A 25,587-nucleotide genomic window follows, 5' to 3' on the forward strand; every position below is an offset into this window, starting at 1 on the left:
TCTAGCTTCCATATAATCCCACCAAAGTCCTCATCATGCTCATAATGATCTCTCATGGAATCCAACTCTCTATGATAGGCAATGGTCATTGAATGATATGCAACCACATTCTTCTTTCTAGGGTGACTCTTCAATCACTTTTTGCCTCAAATCCTTGGTTACGCATAACCGTATATCCATTATCAAATATCCCTCTTTCAAGGAATAGTGATTAACTTTCTGACCATCCTCTAGCTTCCACATAATCCCACCAAAGTCCTCATCATGCTCATAATGATCTCTCATGGAATCCAACTCTCTATGAAAGGCAATGGTCATTGAATGTACCTGTGGTCTCCTAGATAGAGCATATGGAACCACATTCTTCTTTCTAGGTGTATGGATAATCTGGAAACGAAACATGGACAAAAAGTTTGCCCACCTCATATGCTTCTTTTTCTTGGTTAGATCATGCAATGGAGTGGGTACCAATGAAACGGGCCTTCGTAAGGGCCGTGGCACAGGTACTTAGCTTGTCTTCAAGAAAACGACAATTTCACGCGTAAAACTTCGATAAAATATGAAAATAAACAAAAGAGAGCGAGTGACCACACTAGGGGTCGGAATAGCCTTGGGTTGAACCCCCCTCCCTCCTCGCCCCCCCCCCTCCCTCGGGGGCCCCGAGTTATATTAGATAAAACTCCTTGGAGGACTCTTGAGTACAAGTTCTTAGAGCTAGAGAGCTCTCTTTTCTTTTTACATGTCTCAACAATGAGAGTAGCCAAATTTATAGTTCTTGCCCAAAAGCACTTGAGAAAAGGGCTTTAAAACTCACTTCAAGTCCAAAAGCATCTTTTTAATAATAAAAGCTCTTTTCTTTTTAGTATTTTAAAAGCTTTTAATCTTTTGCTTTCCAAAATTTAGTCACATCATTCCAAGCTTGTAAGGTGACTTTGCGCTGCTATCATGCCACATGTCAGTGCCACGTCACCATCGCCACGCCATCAATGCCCCCTCACCTTTTTTCCAAAGCTTTTTTTCTTTTTTTTTTTTTTGGGGGGGGGGGGGGTGGTTGCGTTTTTGCATATCAACAACTTGTATTTTGATGCTTCGGTGACATAAAGTACATTCTAGTGATAATGTGATTTCAACACTAGGGAAAATTCCTTGGCTGGTAGTGTAAGCTCCATCAAACACTTCTGTGTTCAGCCTTTGTGGCAGTTCTGAAGCAGCCAGCTTAAGCTTTGGAATTTATGAAACTTTGTGTACAGCCACTGTCTACCAATATGTAGACATCCCTGCCCTTATTATGCCCTTATTATTTCCCTTAATTTGTACTCGAGTTGCTTGCTCCAAGGAGAAATCTGGTAGAATCGAGAATGCGTGTCCCACATGTTTCCCTCCTCAATCACATCTCCAAAATGATCACAACAGCTAGGAGGTTCTCAATGATATGTCTAGAAAACTACTCAAAAATGAAGAAATGTTTCTCTTGATGGTGATAGAGCTTAATACAGAGGTGGAGTTCAGCCTTTGAATTCTAATGGTTTAATTTTCAAAATGATTGGGAAAGAAACTTCCACTAAATGGTCCCAAAGATCATGCTGTGATACCAATTGTAACATGAGTTGTAGACATAGTCACAAGGAATGTTTCGTCGTTTCGAAAGGTTTTGTTTTGTTTTGTTTTGTTTTGCCTCTTTGGAAGAATCAAACAAGTTTCGAAGTGACACTTGCTATATAAGCATACTGGTAACTGATACAAGTCACATTTTTAAGTCTATAACAAACATAGAGATACATTCTCCACAAAATTTGCAGATGACACGTTTTGTTCCGGAACTAAATCCACCCAACTGTCACTTTGATTAGGGGATTTGTAGGGAGGCATGATGGAAGAGGGGTTGGGATTTGCAATGGAGGTGGATAATTTGGGAAAGGTACGGAATTGGGCTCCTAGTGAAGAATTTTAGCAATTCGACAATTACTTGAAATTGAAAAGCAAAATGAGAGATTCATGAATTGGTCATAATTTAACTTCAATTTCAAACATATATATATGTATGTCTATAATTTGCGTATTTATACATATGTGTATGCAAGCTTGAAACCTAAGGGAAGAAACCTAAAAATGGCTCTTGGGTGAAATACCAGTTGATCGATCTGTTGTTGGATTGTGGGACATTGTGATAAGTCTTCCATAACTGAAACTTATGAAATAACAAATATTTATAATAGGTTTCGTGGCGTTTCGAAATGTTTCGTCCCATCTCGAAGGGACGAAATGCATTCTCATGTGACTATGAACAAGATTGTTCTGTAGCTACTACTGAAAATATCAGAAACAACCAGATTAGCACGAAACAATGGGAGCACAATCAATAGTAGGAAAAAGAAAAGGAAAAGAAAGAGCCTCTCTTACTTGGTAAGAGGGCACATGTTCACATCAGCACACGAGTAAGTTGGCTAGCATAGCTATTGTCCTCCTCCTTTGTATTTATCCACAACAAAGTGAAAACGTACAAATGAAGAATTTGAAATGGAAATGATTGGTAGCAATAATTGAATGAATCATTGTCGTATAGGTGAGGGTCCCTTTTATGTTCTTACATCAGCCGTATTGTATATGGGATAAATGAGCAGCCCAAATAAGAGGTGGCATGCTCTCATTATATCCCAGAATTGTCTACAGCCTACCCTTTTACTAATCAAAATAGACTAGCTATCCTATCATTTTACTAACGTCCCCAACTGTAATAGGAGTATTCCCACTAACAATTGTAGCTACCACTAAAAATAGCAAAAAACAGCCATGATGCAGAAAAGAGTGCGGCATAGCTAATATAACGGAACTGTGGGAGAGAGAAAAGGAAAAGAAAGAGTCTTTCATACTTGGTAAGAGAGCACACGCTTGTTAGCACAGCCAGGGGTGTCTTCCTTTGTATTCACCCACAACTGAGTGGAAATTTACAAATGAAGAGAAATGTCTGAAGGTAATGACTGAATGAATGCTTAGGTCCCTTTTTTGTACTTGGGCAAGAGATTTGAGATCAAGATTTGGGCTTCATCATCAACAAAAGCAATGTCTACATTGACGAGAAAGTTCATGCATAAGATAGATCATAGGAGATGATTAAAGATTAAGCTAAAGTTAACTGAGAAGTTCTTAAAAATCCCCGAGTTGGTTGAAAAAATATTCAGTGGTATTATTAGCTTCAGTTACTTATTTAAAGCAGAAAGCAGGTCCATTTCGCCCATATGACATATGTTGCTCCATCTTTCTTGGTTCTGTGATCTTCATTGATGGGTAGTCCAGACTGGTCTACTGTGATTAGTGCATGTGAGCAATTTTTTTTCCTAATAGATGCTTGGTCTGCTTGTGTAGAGCTTGAGTGTGAGCTCATAGCGGTTCATCTGTAGAGGTGATCTATACTTGTGATTTATAGACCCTCCCCTAATTGTTCCATAATTGTGCTACCCTGGTTAAATAATGGGGACATACACATGTTAACTATTAATCCGTCGTCTTTTTGTAAGGATGCTTTGTTGAGGCTGCTCTAATATTAAATTCCTTAACAGTATTGACTAATGTAGACATGCTGTTACAAAAATTTGGAATTTGAGAAAGAGATAAGGCCACTTAGTGATGGTGCGCGTATGGAATGCAAACAGGCAGATTAGGAAGGATGCCTAGGTATTTGCCTATGAGAAAAAGTAGACGGGAACACACGAGCAACAGAAGATGGAAGTTGGGACACTCAAGTTAGGGCATCGCACAGACAGGTTATTTCAGCTTTCAGACAGCCTTTTGCTTGTACTTTTCTCATTCTCATTATAGTAAAGCAAATACTCGCTGCAGTGGGGGGCAGAGGGAAGAGGGAGGTGGGGTGGGGGCTGTCCTGGCCATTGGGACTCAGTGCCATTGTTACGTGGATGGCTGGTTTCAGTTTTACTTGCTGTCTAGATCAATTCAGTGCTTAGTTTTTATGTTAAGATAATTCTTCTGCAAGAGTATCTGACAAGAAGACTCTTGTGGTTGGAGTTACGATTTCCCTTTTGTCCTTGTTATGTTTGAGAGAGGGTGCTTTCTACCACTTATATGCACTCACATGGAGTTAGGATTGCACTTTTGTCCTTGTTATGTTTGAGAGAAGGTGCTTTCTACGGCTTGTATGCACACACATGGAGTTAGGATTGCACTTTTGTCTTGTTAATTTTTAGAGAGCGGTGATTTCTTCTATATGCATGCACACACAAGTACAAGGATACACAGACATCTGGGTTTGCAGTAACATCACATTTGTGTGAAATCTGAAGAGAGTTCTTAAGGGCTTGAATAAGGTTTTGAAGAGTGGGCAAAGAGGCTATGACACTAGTTTGTTGACATGCCACCATCTTGATTACTGTATTTGATTACCTGTTTCAGAGAAACTGCTTGTCATATTACGGGATGGACGTAAGTTGATAGGCATTCTTCGGTCTTTTGACCAGTTTGGTATGTAGAGCCATTGGTGTGAAAGCAGTTTTCAAAAGAATCACCTGTCAACTTAGCCTGTTAAGTTGTGAACCTTGCTACGTTGTTCATATGGCATTTTTTCTTGATTTTTGCCTTTCTCAGCAAATGTTGTTCTTGAAAGTGCTGTGGAGAGAATAATTGTCGGAGAACTCTTTTGCGACCTGCCTCTCGGACTGTACATCATTCGTGGGGAAAATGTTGTGCTTATTGGTGAGCTGGTATGTTCTCTTTTTTCCTGTGTTGCCACTGCAAACTTGCTCTATTTCTTTTTGTACCAGGCAAAAACATAGTTTGATACAAACTTGTTATTTGGAAGATGGCTTCGTGCTCTCTATCTAAAGTGACAGAATTGTGGAATGAGGCCTTTGATGACAAGTGGAAAGGATATTTTAATTCTGTTGCCAATCTTTTTGAGTAGCTTCTCATCGTTTTTCATTTATATTTGACTTTCTAAATATAGCTCTATGGAGTTACACTACCCTTTGCCTGGCTGTTCCATCAGTGAACAGGAGGACATTTTTCTCCCCCCCCCCCATTCCCCCCTCCATAGCCATGCCAGAGGGATGAAAGCCTGTGGTGGTTATAAATGTAATGGCAAGGGTTAAGTGCTATATCGAACGCAGCACCCTCCATTCCAAGGGTCATTGACTGCGCAATCATCAACTCCATGGCACTTTTGACCCCCAAGTGTCATCCCATAGTACCTATAACCTCAGGAGATCGTGATCATTTGTAACTTTAAAAGTTACTTGAAAAGCACCCAGGAAAAACCAGTGCTACTCTGTTCACAAGATGAGTGCAAAATTCAAGCATAATGCTATTTTGTTGCACTGGAGACATGAGTAAGTAGGCCTGAGCATTCTTGGCCCAACTGTTTTGGTTGTTTGAAGGCTTCCAAAGCCTTGAGAAAACACGTCCTGAGTCCCTTTATTCACTTTTTGGGCTATTTTGCCCTTGTGAATGTTGGGCTGTGATGAGTGGAGGGTTTGGGTCACAAGAGCGGGGGTGTCTGACTCTCTGGAGTGACTGCGCTCTCTATTGGAGCCCTCCCCGGGTGCGTGATGCCAGTCTGCTGCGGGTCTGGATGGTGCTCACTCCACGGGGACGTCTAATGTGCCCTGGATAATCTAGTGCAAGAAGAGAAAGAAAGAAAGAAAGAAGGTAATATTAACGTTTACAAAAGATCTCAAGGGTCAAGTGGTACAATAATACCATGGATATATTGTGCCATGAAAAAAGTAACCGAGAGAAAAGGAAAAATGACTATCACTAGTGTATACATATGTGACGTCAACGTGTGACCCTGGATGGGAGAAACTAGCCATGATCAACTAATAAGGATGCTCTCCTCAGATGGTTGAGAGAATATCCGATCTTTGTGATGGACCAATAATGATCTGATGGCCAAGAGAACATCCAATCTTTGTGATGGAAGCATGTCATGGCATCGAAGAACCTCCTGGATCCGCATGTGTCCAGTGGAGGGTTGTGATGCCCTAGGTCGGGGACATCTGGCCCACAAAATAGGTCGAGCTCTATCACTGAGGACCCCTCTAGTGTGGAGGCCTGGACCACTAGTGTGGGGGTGGGCTCCGATGTGGAGGATGCATGACGACTGAAGAAATCTGTAATGACCCTCTGGAAGTATCATGTCGGATCTGCCTCTCGGTATGCTGTCTCAGTAATGCATGCCTATGACTGTCTAAGCTCGAGTAAGTACATGCCCAGGCCTCTCTGATCATCAAACTGCATCACCTGTGTGAGTGGACCAAACCCTTCATAGAAGAGGCAGTGGAATCTCCCCTGTATCTCATAGTAGGCCGGGCAGCTAAACATGTAGTGCCTCTCATTTTCTACCTGTCCTGTGGTGCATGCGTACTCTGCATATCCCATCCTCCTATGGGGTATCATCAGCTCTGACTCAGGCAACTAGGCTTGTAGTGTGCCTCATCTTCCACATGCCCGGTGGTGCATACCCTGCATAGCTGGTATCATCAGCTCTGCGACTCTCGACTCTGAGGTGGTCCGAAGACACCTTGAGTTGGCCAATCATGATACACATGGCATGCGACATATGGATCTGTATGTATCTTGGAATCACATGCCATGTGCCGGGGGGCGGGGGTGGTGGTGGAGGATGGATGAAATGAAATCTGTATTAACGTCTTCGAAAGGCCAAAATGACCTATGAGACCAAAAGTTACAAATAATCTGGTCAGATGAAGTACACATGTCAGTGGTGTGTAACATAAAAAAGTGAGAAAAGATATGGAGCTGATGAGGTGATCGTGGCCGACGGGGGGTCGAGGGCGTTGGGCACGCTGGAGTGCAGAGGCTCGGTCCGAGGTAACTCCTCTCGAGCGAGGTAGGTCCAGAGCAGCTCGTGGAGGGTCCACAAGATCCACTATGTCGGTGTCCCCCACCTCCTGGGTCCAGAAGAAACTGGTGATGGTTAGCTGCCGAGGGAGGGGGCGGGGTGGTTGGGGCCTGTGTCTCAAGAAGGTGTCCCTGTGTCTGCGGAGCTCAAGCAGGAAGAGGTCCAGGCAACGCTGGTCCTGGAAGTCAATGTTCCTGGAGAGTGGACCGAACCCCTCACGAAATAGACAGTGAAAACTCCCGCGGATCTCATAGTATACTGGGCAGCGGCATATGTAATGCTCCTCCGTCTCAACCTCTGTGTGGCATAGTCGGCAGATCTTCTCCTCTCTGGGTGTCCGTACGAGCTTCCCGGCTCTGAAGATGCGCTCAGCTCTACTTGTCTCCACTCTGAGGCAATGGGAAGAAATGCGTATCTGGCCAATCGCAATCCGCATGGCATGGGACATGTGAACACTCAAGTAGCCCGACTGTTGGATGAATCCATCCTCACTGATTGTGAGGAACTGGTCTCTGTAAAAGTGCATTTTCGTGGGGAGCTCTGGGGGTGTGATCCATGTGCAATGTGTGTAGAGGCTAAGAAGATCTGACCAAATAACCCGGTTGGTATCCTCGTGAGACAGCCGGAAAAAAGGGGAGTCCGAACTGTAGTGAAGGCGGGGTAGGCGGTCCATGCAGAGCCCATATACTAAGTACCAAGTGGAAACTAGTGCATACCATACTCCAGAGTGCCCCTCAAGTGCTAGCTGTCTGGAGGACTCCAAGGCAAGCCTCCGGTACCTGTGGGGATCCATGTGACTGATGCAATGAAGGTATGTGACTGTCTCCAAGAGTGCCTCCACTACCATCGGGGCTGCAGCAAACTCTACCTGGATAATCTGTTGTGGGACTGATGGTTTGCTGCGGATCATACTGGAGAACATCATGACTTGGGGCCTCTCAACTCGCTGCCAATCCTTATCGGATAAATCTGGCCCCCAGAAAGCTGCTCCATACATCAAGGCTGGTGTGACGAGGGTGTCAAAAAGCCAGCCCTTTGTCCTGGGCTCCTGGAAATGTGCCTGGAAGCACTGCCACTCAAGTAAGCTCAAGGCTGCATATCCCCGCGTCACTCTGGCATGTGCTGGGGGAAGCATGGTAAAGCGTGGGTCACTGAAAGTGACACCAAGGTAGACATAGGATGAGACAATCTCCAGAGGATCCCCTCTATATGTGAAGCTCAATTTGGATGTGACGGGGTGAGAGGTATTGAAGACCATTACCTTGGTTTTACCAAGGTTAATAGAGAGGTCCCGTTGAGTGCAAAAGTCATGTAAGGCATCCAACTGTCTCTGAAGCCCTTCAGTTGAGTCTGAGAGGAGGACGATGTCATCTGCATAAAGTAGTATGGGGATCAATATGCCTGCTAGTGTGGGACCAGCCCCGCCTAATCCATCAATGAAGCTCGAGATCTCATCAATGTAGAGGCCGAAAAGAGTGGGTGATAGAGGGCAGCCCTGCTTCACCCCAATGGTGCTGGAAATCTCCTGTGATGTACCTCCGGGGACTCTTACTCATCCGGTGATGGACTCATAGAGGGCGATGATGCTCCAAACCATGTCAGATGGGACTCCGATCTCCTGTATAGACGGTGTAAGAGGCGGGCTCGGGGTACAGTATCAAAAGCTTTGCGGAAATCCACAAAGCAGCAGTAAATCCTCTGGTGTCCTGCTCTATCCTCCTCGATGATGGCACGGAGGGTGAAGATGTGGTCAAGGGTAGAGTAGCTCCTCTGAAAGCCCGCCTGTCCTGAGGCTCTGCATCCCTGGCTCTCTGCAAATGAACTGAGCTCCGCCTCTACCACTGATCCATAGAGTTTGGCCAATGTGTGGCCAATCATAATCGTCCTGTAGTTATTAGGATCAAGTGGATCTCTGGCTTTGAGGATGGGGGTGATGGTGTTGGTGGACCAAGAGGGTGGAAATCCTTCACAAAGGGCTGTATTGAACATGTAGGCTAGTAGGGGCGCTAGGGTATCATGGGCATGTGAGATGTACTCGGCAGTGAGTCCCTCATGATCTTGGGCTCGCCCATTGCGTAGTCTACGAATGGCCTTGAGGAGCATGCCCTTTGTGAAGAAGGTGAAGGTGGTGGGGTGGGGGTCTGGTGGTGGGGGTAGGGGTGGCTGATGGGGGATATGATAGAGGGAGCGTGCATAGGAGTGCCATGTGTCTAGACAGGTGATAGGTGTGGGAGGGCGATGTTCTCGGAGTTTCCTCCATGCTTCTTTGCAGTTCGGTCCTAAGAAAAGTCGGTCTAACTCATCCTCTTTCCGAGCATAGAACTCTTGTTTTTTGCGTTGGGTGAGCTGTTGAGAAATCCGTTGCGCTTGGCGCTTTGTGATTTACCCAATCCGTACCTCATGCTTAAGATGGGAGCATGTGGCCCGACATTCGTCATCATACCTGTCGGTGTTGGACTCACACTCACACACACACACAAACCTGCACATTAGGGTTACGTGTGCAAGATCGAGAAGCTCACACAGAAATGAGAGAGAGAGAGAGAGAGAGAGAGAGAGAGAGAGAGAGAGAGAGAGGGAGGGAGAGAGAGAGCCAAAAGTGTGGTAGCCACTAAATGCAAGTCAACCCTTGCATGTGTGTCACATCCATATAATATAGAAGTACAAAATATTATATGTAGAGTGTCCTTTCACACTTGATATCCAAGGGGAAAAACCACATGGGAAAAAGTGCCCTTGGTTAAGCCCTGTTCACACATAGCACTACCATAAGTGAGCATATGCCTACAAATCCCCCCTGTAGTGGAAGTGTGAACCTGTACAAGGTAGCAGATCACTCTCTGTATGAGAGTAAGCCCAAAGCTTTGCGGAAAGCTTCAAACTTTTCTGGAGGTAAAGCCTTTGTGAATAGATCTGCAACATTCTCCTTTGTAGGGCAGTAAGAGAAACTGATCTCCCCTGCATGTAACCTTTCTCTGACATAGTGATAATGAATCTCAATGTGCTTGGTACGTGCATGAAATACTGGATTTCGTGCCACGGCCATAGCACTCTGGCTATCAGTGAGAATGGTGGTGGGTGTCTGCTGACACTCATGAAGATCAACCAATAATCTCCTCAACCATACACAATCTACTGTAGCTGTGAAGACTGCCCTATACTCAGCCTCACAAGTAGATGTGGCAACAGTGGGTTGCTTTTTGCTCAACCAAAACTATGCATGAACTGCTAAGAAAAAAACAATTCCCACTGGTGGATTGCTTGGTATCATAATCACCAGCCCAAACTGAATCACTGTATGCATAAAGCTGCAAGTTGCCCCCCCTGGGATAGAACAAACCAAGATCCAAGGTACCTTGAAGATAACGAAAAATGCGTTAAATTGCTTGCCAATGCTTTGTGCCTGGGCTGTGCATGAATTTGCTCTACAAAGACACCCCAAAAGATATGTCTGGTCTCATGTTACACAAGTAAATGAGACATCCCACTGCCTGGCTGTAAATGCCGGCCTCAAAAGGCTCTCCAATATCATGCATAGTAAGCCGTACACCTGGTTCTATTGGAGTAGAAATGGGCTTACATTCATCCATGTGAAACCTTTTTAGCAAACTTTTTATGTACTTAGTTTGTTGCATAACAATGCCATCATCTGAATGCATAAACTGTATGCCGAGATAGTAGTGTAAAGGCCCCAAATTTGATATCTTGGCACTGACTGCAGCTCCACTCACAGGTAGAACAAGGACTAGTTCTAGCCATGCATTGAATATGCATTGTAAGGAGTCTGCATTAGCCATGGACCACATACATCACTATGTATGAGCTGTAATTTACTTTCAGCTCTAACAGGTCCATCTTTGGGGAATGGTTTATGTTGCATCTTTCCCAAAATACACCCCTCACATACATGTCTTGTTGGAGACTCAAGAGGCGACATATTATCAACCATATGATGCTTTTGCAAAAGCATCAGACTCCGAAAATTTACATGCCCAAAACGAGCATGCCATAGCTCTGCATCATGCATAGCAGGAGTGTGGGCAGCCACTGTATTTGCATCATAAGTACGCTTGTCATAGCTGTCCAACTTATACAAGCCTTTGTATCGTGTTCCAGAAGTGACTATTTCATAACCCTTTGATGGGTCTTTTACCAAACACTTCCCATCTTCAAATTCAACCTGTAAACCTTGGTCGTTTATGGCTGAGACGGAGAGCATATTTTTCGTTATCCCTGGAACATACAATACATTTTTCATACATATATTGGCACCATTGGCTGCAATAAGTATGACATTGCCAATTCCCTTTACTGGATATGTGGTATGATCTGCACATGATACAGTGCGGCCATTTGAAGCTTAATTCAAGTGCTGAAATACATCTCTGCATGAAGTGATGTGGCTCGAAGCACCACTATCAAAATACCATGATACATCCTGTCTGACAGATGCAATGCAAGACATATCATTGTCTGAAGCACTTTGTGTGTCACTAGTGCATGTGACCAAAAAGTGTACTTTTCTTGAATTACATTAGCTGATTGCTGTGCTTTGTCATCAAAAGAGTCTGTTACTACATTGCCTGCTTCTTTCCTTTTTTCTTTTGCAATCAGCTTTCTACATTCACTGATGTAGTGTCCAGGCTTATGGCAGTAGTGAAATTTGCCCTTCTTTTTGGGCTTGTTTGCACCCCCTTTGTCAGACTTTTCACCACCAAAAGAGGGCTGTCCATGACCAGCCTTGCTAGACTGTTGTCCCCCATGCTTAAAGCTCTTTGCTTTACCCTTATCCTTGGTTGTAAATGCCTTGTCTCCATGAATGCATTTGACATGTATTCTCCACCTCTATCTGAGCGGAGTGTTTGGACTTTACATCCACACATATTTTCAGCAATTGCTACAAAGCGTCGAAAGCATGTAAACACCTCTGCTTTCGCTTTCAAAGGGTAAACCCAAGCAAACCTGGAGTAGTCATCAATGAATGTGACGAAGTAAAGATGCCCCCCTATGGATGCTGTCCGCATTGGACCACATACATCACTATGTATGAGCTGTAATTAACTTTCAGCTCTAACAGCTCCATCTTTGGGAAATGGGTTTTGTTGCATCTTTCCCAAAATACACCCCTCACATACATGTCTTGGTGGAGACTCAAGAGGCGGCATATTATCAACCATATGATGCTTCTGCAAAAGCATCAAACTCCGAAAATTTACATGCCCAAAACGAGCATGCCATAGCTCTGCATATGCATAGCAGGAGTGTGGGCAGCCATTGTATTTGCATCATAAGTACGCTTGTCATAGCTGTCCAGCTTATACAAGCCTTTGTATCGTGTTCCAGAAGTGACTATTTCATAACCCTTTGATGGGTCTTTTACCAAACACTTCCCATCTTCAAATTCAACCTTTAAACCTTGGTCGTTTATGGCTGATACGGAGAGCAGATTTTTCTTTATGCCTGGAACATACAATACATTTTTCATACATATATTGGCACCATTGGCTGCAATAAGTATGACATTGCCAATTCCCTTTACTGGATATGTGGTATGATCTGCACATGATACAGTGCGGCCATTTGAAGCATAAACCAAGTGCTGAAATACATCTTTGCATGAAGTGATGTGGCTCGAAGCACCACTATCAAAATACCATGATACATCCTGTCTGTCAGATGCAATGCAAGACATATCATTGTCTAAAGCACTTGGTGTGTCACTAGTGCATGTGACCAAAAAAGTGTACTCTTCCTCGCTGATTGCTGTGCTTTGTCATCAGAAGAGTCTGCTACTGCATTGCCTGCTTCTTTCCTTTTCTCTTTTGCAATGTGCTTCCTACATTCACTGATGTAGTGTCCAGGCTTATGGTAGTAGTGACATTTGCCTTTCTCTTTAGGCTTATATGCATCCCCTTTGTCAGACTTTTCACCACCAGAAGAGGGCTGTCCATGACCAGCCTTGCTAGACTGTTGTCCCCCATGCTTAAAGCTCTTTGCTTTACCCTTATCCTTGGCTGTAAATGCCTTGTCTCCACCACGGTTGCTCGCTAAGTTTGCCCTTGTTTGCTCTTCCTGCAAGAGTAAACCCACTAGCTCTTCAAAAGTGACGGGATCACCACCTCCTCTCATAGAGAGGTTGAGAGGTGGGAAAGCCCAAGTAGGAAGGTGGTAAAGAATGAAGAGTGTTGGTGACCAGCTATCTGTCTGGGATAACCTCATCAATGTTGAACAATTGTTCCTGCAAATCTTTCACTTTGGTGAGATGATCTGCCATGGAATCACCCTCATCCATAGAAAGAAGATCCAATTGCCTCTGCAAGTAGGCAACTCTTGCCTCATTGCGTACCTGATACATTACTTCCAATGTGTCCCATGCAAGCTTCGATGTCTTGCAAGAACGAATGTGCAGAATAATAGTCCTTTTCACTGAAAGGGCTATCAATGACATGGCCTGTGTATCCCTAGAGTCCTATCTCTTCTGCTCTTGTGTGGGAGCAGATTCTACTTCAGGAGCTCTTTGAGCACCTTCCCTTTGAGGCGTGGCTGGCTGTATGGTAAGTGGGCGTGTGTCATGACCACACACGATGCCCCAAAGCCTTTTGGCTACCAGCAAATTACGGATCATGAAACTTCAGAGGGAGTAGTTAGACCCATCCAACTTGTCCTCCTGGGTGAGCACACCAAATACATCTGTAGCATTCTGAGCCATGTCAACAAAATATACCTGCAAGCAAACCAAGCACCAATGTGCACTGCCAGGCAAGCAAATGTCCTGTGCAAATGTTTGCCTGCAAACTGAAGCAAGTGTAAACCTGCACCAAATTTTCCAATTACACACAATGTGTATACATAGGCGAGAAATCACAGTTGTAATGCCCAATTACATGCTCCAATCTGAAAAGCCCCAATTTTTATGCACTCCAATCGCTTCAATGTGCAGTTAATTGGCCAATTTTCACAAAAGCCCGAAATTTCTGCACTGAAAGAGGCTCAATTTGCTGATTTTGACCTCAATTTGGAAAACCCCCAAATTTCAACCCAAACAGCATGAATGGCACCACCTGCAATTTTTTTGGCAAAGGGGAATTTTTGGCAAACCCCTAGAAATTTCTGAAACTGACTTGCCCTGAAATGGCTGCAATTTTTTTATTTTTAAAAAATAAAAATCCCCATTAAAGGTACCTGAGATGAGAGCAAGTGTTGGGACTCTGAAGCTAGCCCACGTGGCTCTGAAGCTAGCCCACGTGGCAAGTGCAGGCAGTAGGTACAATCGTGCAACTGAGGTGGCAAACCTGGCCGGCGGAGGTACCGGTTAGCAAAGGAGCCGGCGGGGTGCAGGTACGGTGGCAAAGCTGGCCGGCGCAAGTATAGGCTGGTGCGTGACTACCCGCAACCAGGTGAAGGAGGTGCAGCGCAAGAACTGCAGGCGCAGTAATCCGAGCCCGTCGGGTCTGGTCTGGCCGGCGGGCGCTCGCCGGGAATGAAGACAGCGGAGCTGGCCGCAGTAAAGCCGCCGGCGTGGGAGGCGCAAACGGGCGGCGAGGTTTCTGTGTGCACTAGCGACGCCGGCGGTGAATGCCGGAAGTAGCGTGGCCGCCAACGGACTCCGCTGGTCGGGAGGCGTTGAGGGGCGGCGGCGGTCCTCCCTGCACTAGTGCCGCTGGCTGGGCTGGGCGGAAGAAGCAGACGGAACGAGCGACGGACGGACTGGCTCCGTTGACGGAATTTCGCAGGCGACAGACGGACTGGCTCCGTCGACGGAATTTCGCAGGCGACGGACAGACTGTTTGCTGTCGAGGGAAATCCAGATGCAGCTGCCCTAGCTCTGATACCAATTGTTGGTGTTGGACTCACACACTCACACACACACTAACCTGCACATTAGGGTTAAGTGCAGGATGGAGAAGCTCACAGAAATGAGAGAGAGAGAGAGAGAGAGAGAGAGAGAGAGAGAGAGAGAGCCAAAAGTGTGGTAGCCACTGAATGCAAGTCAACCCTTGCATGTGTGTCACATCCATATAATATAGAAGTTTAAAATATTATATGTAGAGTGTCCTTTCACACTCGATATCCAAGGGGAAAAACCACATGGGAAAAAGTGCCCTTGGTTAAGCCCTGTTCACACATAGCACTACCATAAGTGAGCATATGCCTACAATACCAACAGTTTTGGGGCATGGAACCGCAAGGTGGCTTGGCAGTAGAGCGCCGCGTGCAGATGAAAGAAGCTGTGGCGGATGTGTGGAGTATGGTGGTGAGTTGTGTTGTGAGGGTGGATAGGTGGACAGTAGGTTCCACATCCTGGAGTTGGCAGTAGATGTGGTTGGAGTAAACACGATCAAGCTCGTGATCAAAGAGGACCTGAGTGTAATGTGAGATGGGGGAGATGGTGGAGGGACGGGTGGTGTGCAGGTAAGAGTGAAAGAGAGGTAGGCATGGTCAGCTTCAAAAGGGGGTGGCAGAATGGAGAAGTCGGGGATAAGGTGTGCCAAAGCCGGAGATCCCATAAGGTAGTCCACAGTGCTAGTACCTCCTGAGCGAGGGAAGGAGGTGAGGGCGCCGGAGGAGGGCCATCAGAACATCCCGATATAGATAATGAGACCATGTGCAGCTCCCAGCTCTAAGAAATATCTCCCGGACACTGTGACCTCCTCACGGTCCTTTGATGATCGCTGCAGCCCTGTGTCGGTGATGTCCAGCTCTTGTAGTCTGATTCGAGTAGTAGGACCTGTTGACTTCCCGTTCTGGCGTTGAAATCCCCGAGCAGGAGGACTTCCCCCAACTGTGAGAACTCCATGATATCCTCATATAATCGTAAGTACGGTGACTGGCCATGCTGTGCAGCGTAAGGGGAGTGGCGTGGTGCAAAATAACACACAGCAATGTGGATGACTCTGTCACTGCTAAACTGGAGCCGCACCCAAGATATTGTGCTGAGAATATGTTAGAGATGGGATCTAAAAAGGACAGCTACCCTCCCAGAGCCATGTACTCCTGATGTGCGGGTCTCGCCTCAAAAAGCTAACGCCCACTCATACCCAGCTATGTATGGTAAGCCTCTCTCAGAGCTCTGATGAGTCTCTGTATAAAAAATGACATCCCTGCTTGTGAGAATCTCGCTCAAGCCTCCTGGATTCCGACCACAGCATGCCATTGCAGTTCCATACTGCCAACCCGAGGTGTTTGGTCTCATAGATCCTGCGTCCCTATTTGGGACGGCACTCAGTGATAATGACTCTACCATCTTTGTAGATGTCACCATTTGGCCACCCAATTTGTCCACCCGTGCTTTCTTATCATGTATGTACATTGGACTGGTGTCCATGGCAGTCGTTTATGCCGGGGATTGATGCCACTCATGTGATACTGTAGACTTGGCTTTCCGTTGGGACTTGTGCCTCCGTGTACATGCCCGAAAATGCTTGGTGGATTGGTGTTCCATTGGGTCTAGTGCCTCGTGTACTTGCCTGGAGCACGTCTATTTTGGTATAGTCTCATGAACGGGGATTGTCCATACCAATGCTGCATTGCATAGCATCTTTATGTGCTTGCTTGCAATTGAAATTGCATGCTGTTTTCATGCTTGCTTGACCAATGTGTAGTTCCGAGTAAGGGGACGCCCGTGCGTGTGAAACTATCTGCTGACATGGTTATGTGGCATGTGATAGGTGGTAAGTATTGGTCATAAACTTGGCCTTAGGAGTTAGCACTAATTTATAAGTGAGTGTGTACACACTTCATTAAGTTTTGGGCGACCAAAACTCACTTATAAATTATGACCAACCCGGTGTTCACACACACTGATGTCCCGAGGTGGACATAACCCAATGTCCACCGCCCAGACCTTATCCCCTTTGTACAAAGGGAGTAACCAGCCACGTGTCCACTCTAGCTTGCTCCACAAAGCACCTGCCTGCCACCTACACTGGACAACTCACCACCTCACTCCTGTTCCTCTCTCTAGAGTTTGGCGCCTCCTTCATGAGGGCTGTTGGGCTGCATTTTCTGCACATTCTCCTTCCCAACTCCATTTCCAAGCTTGCTAAGTTGAACCATAGGGGAAGCTTTCCCAAGGTTCCCTTCATCCTCTTGAAGACTTTTGTCGCGAAGAAAGGCGACAAATCGAAGATCTCAACACTCCAAGGACTTCCATCGCGAAGACTTCCGTTGTCATCGACTCTACTTGCTATTGGTAAGCTTTTATGCTTAAATATGGGAGCAAGTAGTAGGAGGGAGGAACCGGATTACAAGATCACATACCCTGTGTAGTGTTCTCTTGTCCTACGTGCTCTCTTGCAAATTGTTGCTACCATGTGTTGGTGGAACAATAGAGAGCAGATGGTAGGGAACATGGGCACTTGAGAGGGTAGTGTGGGTTGCAAGTCTACATCGACAACCACTTGTTTGCAATACTGTATTCATATGCATTGGTATGGAAATCTGGTCAGAAATGCCCATGACACTATGTATTTGATTTTCCCAAGATCAATATACTTTATTTGAGGGAGGGGTCGGCCGTTTCGGCTCATCGTGTGTCTCTTGTCAATTCAGCAATTTACTTCTTGTATTTGAACAAGTGTCCATCAAATCTTAGTGTATTGATTAGCATTGTGTTCAACCAAGTTACAGTAGATAGCCCACTTGCCTGCTCTGCGAGCCTCATGAACAGTCACCGTCGCCTCAGGCCGGTGTGCCACCTGTGTTGGAGTGAGATCATCTCCCATGTACACCTGTGTGCCCTTGAGGGCAGCCCACCTCTCTAAGAAGGCCTGTCTGCTGGTGGCATCAGGGAATCTAATAATGAGGGGTTGCTCTCGTGTCATATCCTTTCCTGCCCTCCATGTGTCTGCAAAGGGGAGGGCGATCCCGTCCACTCCTAGCATCTGGCAAAGCGTCATGGCATCCTCCTTTGGGGAAGCCCTCGCCTGTAGCCCCCGTACTCACACATGGAGGGCCCTATCCTTCCTGCGTTTCTCCTCCTCGAGAGTCTCATGTATGATGCTCTGCGGGGGTTTGTGCTTCTTCACCACCTCCACCCAATCTTTCGTAGTGGTCTGCAGTTCTTCCCGCAGCATATCACTCGCAGCTTTCAACTGCTCCAAGTCAGTCCTTAAACCCTCCTGAATATTCAGTTCCCCTTCGTCCACTGTATGGTCCTTGACCGTAGCCTTTCGGGCTTCCATTTCTGCCCGGAGTTCCCCTGGCATTGGGGCAGCTTCTGGCATTCCTGTTTGTTGCAGCTGGGTCTCTTTCAACATCTGAATCACCTCTTCCTGGTGGTTCACTTGGGCTGTCAGTTCTTCAATCCTGTTGTTCTTTCCCTGTATCTCCTTGCGGAAGCCTTCCAACTGTTTTTCGTGTTGGTTCAGAACCCTGTCCAGCACCTTCTTTTGTTCGCCCACTAATTTCTTGGTGTTGTCCTCCACCGTCTTGATGTATGCCTCCAGCTCCTGTAGGTTCATTGTGCTATGTCCCCTAGTTGCTGCCTTGAGGGCCTGAGCAAGGGCAGGTTGGAAAAGGGAAGGCAGAAACGCAGTGTACAAACAGGTGCAGCGTGATGAGCAAAGAGCAGCAGAGGGGAAACACGCCTGTGTACAGCATGGAAGCTGGGGTGCAGGGTGGACACGCAATGTACGAACAAGTGCGCAGAGCAAGGGAGGCGGAGGGGAAGCGCGCTTGTGTACAACACGGAAGCAAAGGGCGCCTGTGCACTAGAAACTAGGGCAAGAAAGGCGCAGCGTGGCAAAAAGCAGCAACCAGGGCCACCAGCGCGTAGTGCGAACAGAGGAGGGGGGGGGCTGCGTAGCTTCACAGAAGAGAGAGAGAAAGAAAGAAAGATATATTAAGCGTCTACTAAAGACCCAATGGGCCTATGAGACCAAAGTGATACAATAATATCCATGGCATATCTCATCATGAAAAGGAAAATAAAACAGAAAGAAAACATAAATATAGCTATCTCACTGGGGTGATACAAAACTGTCCATGGAAACTCATCATGGAATACTAAGAACATAAAAACATGGGAGCAACATCAGCTCCGAGCAGATGGTATACCACTCTCCAAAATGTCAAGCATGGGGCTGACGAGTATGGCGGAGAGGTCTCCCTCAGCTATGTCACGTGGAAAGGTAGCTCGATGGTGCGCATATCCTGGATTTGGAGCTGATGAGGTGATCGTGGCAGATTGGGGGGTCGAGGGCGTCGGGCACGTTGGAGTGCAAAGGCTCGGTCCGAGGTAACTCCTCTCGAGCGAGGTAGGTCCAGAGTAGCTCGTGGAGGGTCCACAAGATCCACTATGTCGGTGTCCACCACCTCCTGGGTCCGGAAGAAATTGGTGATGGTTGGTTGCCGAGGGAGGGGGCGGGGTGGCTGGGGCCTGTGTCTCAAGAAGGTGTCCTTGTGTCTGTGGAGCTCAGGCAAGAAGAGGCCTAGGCAACGCTGGTCCTGGAAGCCAATGATCCCGGAGAGTGGACGGAATCCCTCACGAAATAGACAGTGAAACCTCCCGCGGACCTCATAGTATACTGGGCAGCGACATATGTTATGCTCCTCCGTCTCAACCTCTGTGTGGCATAGTCGGCAGATCCTCTCCTCTCTGAGTGTCCGTATGAGCTTCCCGGCTTTGAAGATGCTCTTAGCTCTACCCGTCTCCACTTGAGGCGGTGCGAAGAAACCCGTATCTGGCCAATCGCAATCCGCATGGCATGGGACATGTGAACACTCAAGTAGCCCGGCTGCTGGATGAATCCATCCTCAGTGAGTGTGAGGAAGTGGTCTATGTAAAAGTGCATCTTCGTGGGGAGCTCCGGGGGTGTGATGCATGTGCAATGTGTGTAGAGGCTAAGAAGATCTGACCGGATAACCCGGTTGGTATCCTCGTGAGACAGCGGGAAAAAAGGGGTGTCCAAACTATACTGAAGGGGGGGTAGGCGGTCCATGCAGAGCCCATATATTGAGAACCAATTGGAAACTAGTGCATACCATACTCCAGAGTGCCCCTCAAGTGCTAGCTGTCAGGAGGACTCTAGGGCAAGCCTGGAGTACCTCTGGGGATCTATGTGACTGATGCGATGGAGCTATGTGACTGTCTGGAAGAGTGCCTCCACTACCATCGAGGCTGCAGCAAACTCTGCCTGGATAATCTGGTGTGGGACTGATGGTTTGTTGCGGATCATACGGGAGAACATCATGAGCTGGGGCCTCTCAACTCGCTGCCAATCCTTATCGGATAAATCTGGCCCCTAGAAAGCTGCTCCATACATCAGGGCTGGTGTGACAAGGGTGCCAAAAAGCCAGCCCTGATGTCATCTGCATAAAGAAGTATGGGGATCAATATGCCTGCTAGTGTGGGACCAGCCCCACCTAATCCATCAATGTAGAGGCCAAAAAGAGTGGGTGATAGAGGGCAGCCCTGTTTCACCCCAATAGTGCTGGAAATCTCCTGTGATGTACCTTCTGGGGCTCTCACTCATCCCGTGACGGACTCATAGAGGGTGATGATGCTCCAAACCATGTGAGATGGGATTCCGATCTCCTGTAGACGGTGTAAGAGGCGGGCTCGGGGTACAATATCAAAAGCTTTGCGGAAATCCACAAAGCAGCAGTAAATCCTTTGTTGTCCTGCTCTACTCTCCCCGATGATGGCACGGAGGGTGAAGATGTGGTCAAGGGTAGAGTAGCTCCTCTGAAAGCCAGCCTGTCCTGAGGCTCTACATCCCTGGCTCTCTGCAAATGAACTGAGTTCCGACTCTAGCACTGATCCATAGAGTTTGGCCAATGTGTGGCCAATCATGATCGTCATGTAGTTATTAGGATCAAGTGGATCTCCGGCTTTGAGGATGGGGCTGATGGTGTTGGTGGACCAAGAGGGTGGGAATCCTTCACAAAAGGGTTGTATTGAACATGTAGGCTAGTAGGGACGCTAGGGTATCATGGGCATGCGAGATGTACTCGGTAGTGAGTCCCTCATGATCTTGGGCTCGCCCATTGCGTAGTCTACGATTGGCCTTGAGGACCATGCCCTTTGTGAAGAAGGTGGAGGTGGTGGGGTGGGGGTCTGGGGGGTAGGGGTGGCTGATGGGGGATAGGATAGAGGGAGCGTGCATAGGAGTGCCATGTGTCCGGGTAGGTGATAGGTGTGGGAGGGTGATGTTCTCGGAGTTTCCTCCATGCCTCTTTGCAGCTCGGCCCTAAGAAAAGTCGGTATAACTCATCCTCTTTCCGAGCATAGAACTCCCGTTTCTTGCATTGGGTGAGCCGTTGAGAAATCCGTTGCGCTTGTTTGGCGCTTGAGAGAGAGAGAGAGAGAGAGAGAGAGAGAGAGAGAGAGAGATTAAGTGTCTACTAAAGACCCAATGGGCCTATGAGACCAAAGTAATACAATAATGTCCATGGCATATCTCATCATGGAATGAAAAATAAAACAAAAAGAAAACATAAACATAGCTATCTCACTTAGGTGATACAAAACTTTCCATGGAAACTCATCATGGAAATACTAAGAACATAGAAACATGAGAGTAGCATCAGCTACGAGGAGATGGTATACCACTCTCCAAAATATCAACCATGGGGCTAATGAGTATGGTCGAGAGGTCTCCCTTCGTTATGTCACGTGGAAAGGTAGCTCGATGGCGGTGGAGCATGTTCTGGATCTGGAGCTGAGGAGGTGATCGGGGCCCGGGGCGTTGGGCATGTTGGAGTGCGGAGGCTCGGTCCGAGGTAACTCCTCTCGGGCTAGGTAGGTTCGGAGTAGCTTGTGGAGAAGATCCACTATATCGGTGTCCTCCACCTCGTGGGTCCAGAAGAAATAGGAGAGAGAGAGAGAGAGAGAGACGTATGCAAAAGATCGCAAGGGTCGATGAGCAATGAATCCATGAGTAACTGAATTGTGCAATAACAAACTGAAAATGAAACAAGAACTAAACTAAAACTGAGCTATCACTGTCAAAATTGTCAAAGAAAGCCCTATGTGCTTCACCTAGGCTCAACAATAAAGTGCAATACATCCTCATAAATAGAGATACAATCCATGGAGGGGATAAGTGTGTGGCAGGGTCAAGTGTCGGGGGTGGTCGCTGATGGGGCAATAGGCTCCGTAGCTGTAACGGTGTACAAGCTGTCCATGTCCATGGTTCCGGGTGGTGCACTCCGATATCGCTGAAGGATTTGCCGAAGTTGGAGCTGGCAAGGGGGTGGTGCTCTCGGTCCTCTAGGTCGCAGTTGTCTGGATCGCTGGATTAGAGTAGCGGGAACTTCAAGGCCTGTATACACTGCTTGGTCTGTCTCACCGGCTGGTCATCCTCCGATGGCTCTCTAGTGCCGCCCGATGGAGGTGGGTGCAAAGAAGCTCGTGATGGCTAACTGGGATGTGCACGTGGGCTACCTCTGTCTCATGTGAAGTAAATGGTCTCTGTAACCGATTCCGAGCATGGTAGTGGTCCACAATGCCCAAAATCTAGTCCATTCAAGGAAGTCTGTATAATGTGGCAGCGGAGGAGAAAGGGAAGCAGTGAAAGCAATACCAAAGAAGGTGAGGCAGTGTCTCTAGGATGGGAGCACCACCTACAAGATGCAGTGGCAATATGCCTCTGTGCCGAAAAAGTTCCAAGTGGGAATACCCCAACGAGACATCTCCATAGAAATAGTTGTTCCTTGAGAGGTGATCTAGTCTTCCAAATTCTTTTTCAAAGCAGCTTTTCACCAAGCAAGAGATTTCAACATATGCTAGAGACGATTTGCATGATCCTCAATCCATGGAGGCGGTAAGAGCAACTTGTAAGTCTTTGCCACCACAGACAATTGATAAAAGGGAACAAGAGTATATCCTGTAGGCTGCCTATCAAAATGCCAATCTTGAAGTGTCTCTGTGTCCTCAAACATTGGGACTGGCTGAAACGGTTGCATCATTTCCGAAATGACTCTCCAGATTGGCTTGTGATGCATCCCCAAATTTTATTGCTTGACAACTTGTGGAAAGGTGAAAACATAACCATTCTCATCCATGGTGTCATATACATGACAAATCCCCAATTTAGACAGTTTGTAGGCCTTTCTTGGATGAGACAAGGCAAGTGGTCGATCAGATACCCTGCTCCAATGAATACTTTGCAACAACATTAAGTTACCCTAATTTGAAGGCCAACCGGACCATTGTAGATGACATATTATGGCTTGTCAATCTCGAATAAGAGCAGTTGAATATGAAGAACCTGGAATACGACTAGAAAAATATCCAAAGACTATATCATCATAATTGATAATCCAATGCCCATATGCATCTATACGCATGTTAGTACACATAGCTGCCAATGTGCGTGCCCATGGCTTGACTTGCTGTATAAAATTAGGTAGAAGAGTGGCCTTCCTTGCCGGTATAAGAAGGTTCACCGATTGAGTCCTCAAGGCTTAAGGCATTTTAACTAGTCACAGGTTGAGTGTTGTGCGATTGCAAATAGAACACTCGTAAAGATTTTGTACGGTGCTCGGTAGGTATTCATGATAATGAATATTAAGGACATTGAGCCCACCATGCATTTTGGATGAACATATGAGCTCTTGTTTTAACAAACGTAGCCCTTTTCTATCCGCTTTGGTTTTCCATATGCGTTCCATTTGCTTTAGACATGAAATTATCAATTTGTTTGTGTGACCAAGGTAGGAGCGGAAGATAAAACTGCACTTATGTCATTATTATTGATTGCACTATCCACAATTGCACATGTAAAGGCCATTTAGATAATTTCCATTATTCAATTTTCCAATGCAATTTGGCCATCACCCATTGAGTCTCATCCTTCAAAGACAACTCCCAGTCAATGAGGTAACTCAAATGCCTGAATATCTCATTAGGTGGCAGGATCCGACCTGGCCATAATATTTGATGTCAATCATAAATTTTCGAAGGAAGCAACTTGGATTTTTCAAAATTCACATGCGATCCTGCAGCCAAACCATAGAGGGACAATGCTTTCATGAGAACCCTTATATCAGCTTGCGTATTCTTGGGAGAAAAGAAAGAATCGACAACATATACTTGCGTCACAAATTGTGTACCATCTACCATGGAGAGACCATGCATTTGCCTATCTTGTGTCAGTTTGTCCATGTAAAGAAGCATTGGGTGAGCTGATATGGCATACAATAGCGCACTAAGCGGACAACCGTGCCGAACATATTTCCCAAGATACCAAGAGGCTGAAAGTTCACCGTCCAAAATACATTTAGTGAGCTATAAAATCCCAATGCAATGTGTCAAAGGCCTTGGCTATGTCAATGTGCATGATGAGAACATCGTGCTGCGTATATGTGGCATATTCAATACCTATATATGCATTTGCTACATTATCAACAATTTGTCTTCTAGGGACAAATCCATACTACGTTGGATGTAAACATGCATGTAGGACACCCTTTATTCTATTAACAAGCATCTTGGTGACCAATTTATATATGATAGGCATTAAAGAATATTGTCATGTGCATCACAGATGCCATGGACATTCTCAGGGCTAGATCCAGAAGAGGCAAACAGATAAAGACCATGAACCAGTAGAAGATGGACATGGAGCAGGACTTGGAGCAAAGCATGGATCAGAGGGCTGTCGGCTGCAAGAAAGAGGATGCTGGCTGCCAGAAGAGCTGTCGGCTGACGTCAGCAAAGTGTGGGCAGCAGGCGCATCAAGAACATTTAGTCGGCTGCATTAAATGGATTTTTATGAACTTGTAACTGGCCGACCAGCAGTCGGCTAGTTCCCCATGTAGTCCAAGGGCTATAAATAGCCCCCCTTGCTCTATGTTTTAGTCATTCAGCCCACTAGGGGTTTGAGTCATTAGGAGTCCTAGTCTAGGGCAGAATCTTGGGTGTTTTACCACCTTTTCAAGAAGGCAGCCAAGGGCTGCAGATATGTACCTTTTTGTACCATAGTATATACTGAATTTCCAGCACTTCTCACTCTCTCTCTCTACTCTCTCTCTACCTGCGTTTTTGCATCAGATGGTGCGTTTTTGCATCAGAAGGTTTCCAAGAGTGTTTAGGGCTGAAAGAAGACTACCCAGAGCTTCCGCGTGTTACATTGGTATCAGAGCATCAGGCTCAGCCAAGCTAAACACTGAATCAGTCCCATATGATGGTGTACAGGTCCAAGGTACAGGAAAGTACACGGATTCGAAGCCCAAGGCGGGAACACAGAGCGGGAAGAACTCCCAGGAGGTTAGTTGGTGGTGTTCCACAGTGCCAGATGGGGATGGCAGTTCCGTGAGCCAGATAGGTTCTCAGGTAACGGTCCCAAGGGAGGGTGATCCTCCAAGGGTGATGTGAGAGTGCCAGACTCAGTTCCAGGAATGAAGACCAAGACGGTGTTCAGAGTCAGGGCAGGAATGGATTGTGGACTAGAGGAAGACCAGATGCATAGATCTTCATCAGAGACAGAGTGGTTTGGAGAACAGACCGGATTTTCAGAGAAAAAGGTTTGCCAGGGATGGAAGATGACAGAGGGACTTCGGGACAGGATTGGGATGATGACAGTCATCCAAGAGCAGGTTGGATTCCCGTCATCAACTTTAGCAGAGGGGGATGTCATGTGCATCACAGATGCCATGGACATTCTCAGGGCTAGATCCAGAAGAGGCAAACAGATAAAGACCATGAACCAGTAGAAGATGGACATGGAGCAGGACTTGGAGCAAAGCATGGATCAGAGGGCTGTCGGCTG

General features: G+C 46.5%; 1 protein-coding gene across 2 annotated transcripts in view; it reads left to right on the forward strand.

Annotated features, from left to right (window-relative positions):
• Positions 1-25,587, forward strand: part of LOC147610520 (sm-like protein LSM1B) — a 143,748-nt gene that overhangs the window by 88,375 nt on the left and 29,786 nt on the right. For both annotated transcript variants that reach the window (XM_086786319.1, XM_086786318.1), the window contains exons 2-3: positions 4,405-4,473; positions 4,597-4,712. In XM_086786319.1, coding sequence (XP_086642445.1) covers positions 4,405-4,473; positions 4,597-4,712 — 185 coding nt within the window. The remainder of the gene's footprint in view (positions 1-4,404; positions 4,474-4,596; positions 4,713-25,587) is intronic.

The sequence above is a fragment of the Cibotium barometz genome, chromosome 49 (assembly GCF_041138505.1).
Source record: "Cibotium barometz isolate CiBa-2024 chromosome 49, ASM4113850v1, whole genome shotgun sequence".
In the NCBI taxonomy this organism is placed as follows: domain Eukaryota; kingdom Viridiplantae; phylum Streptophyta; class Polypodiopsida; order Cyatheales; family Cibotiaceae; genus Cibotium; species Cibotium barometz.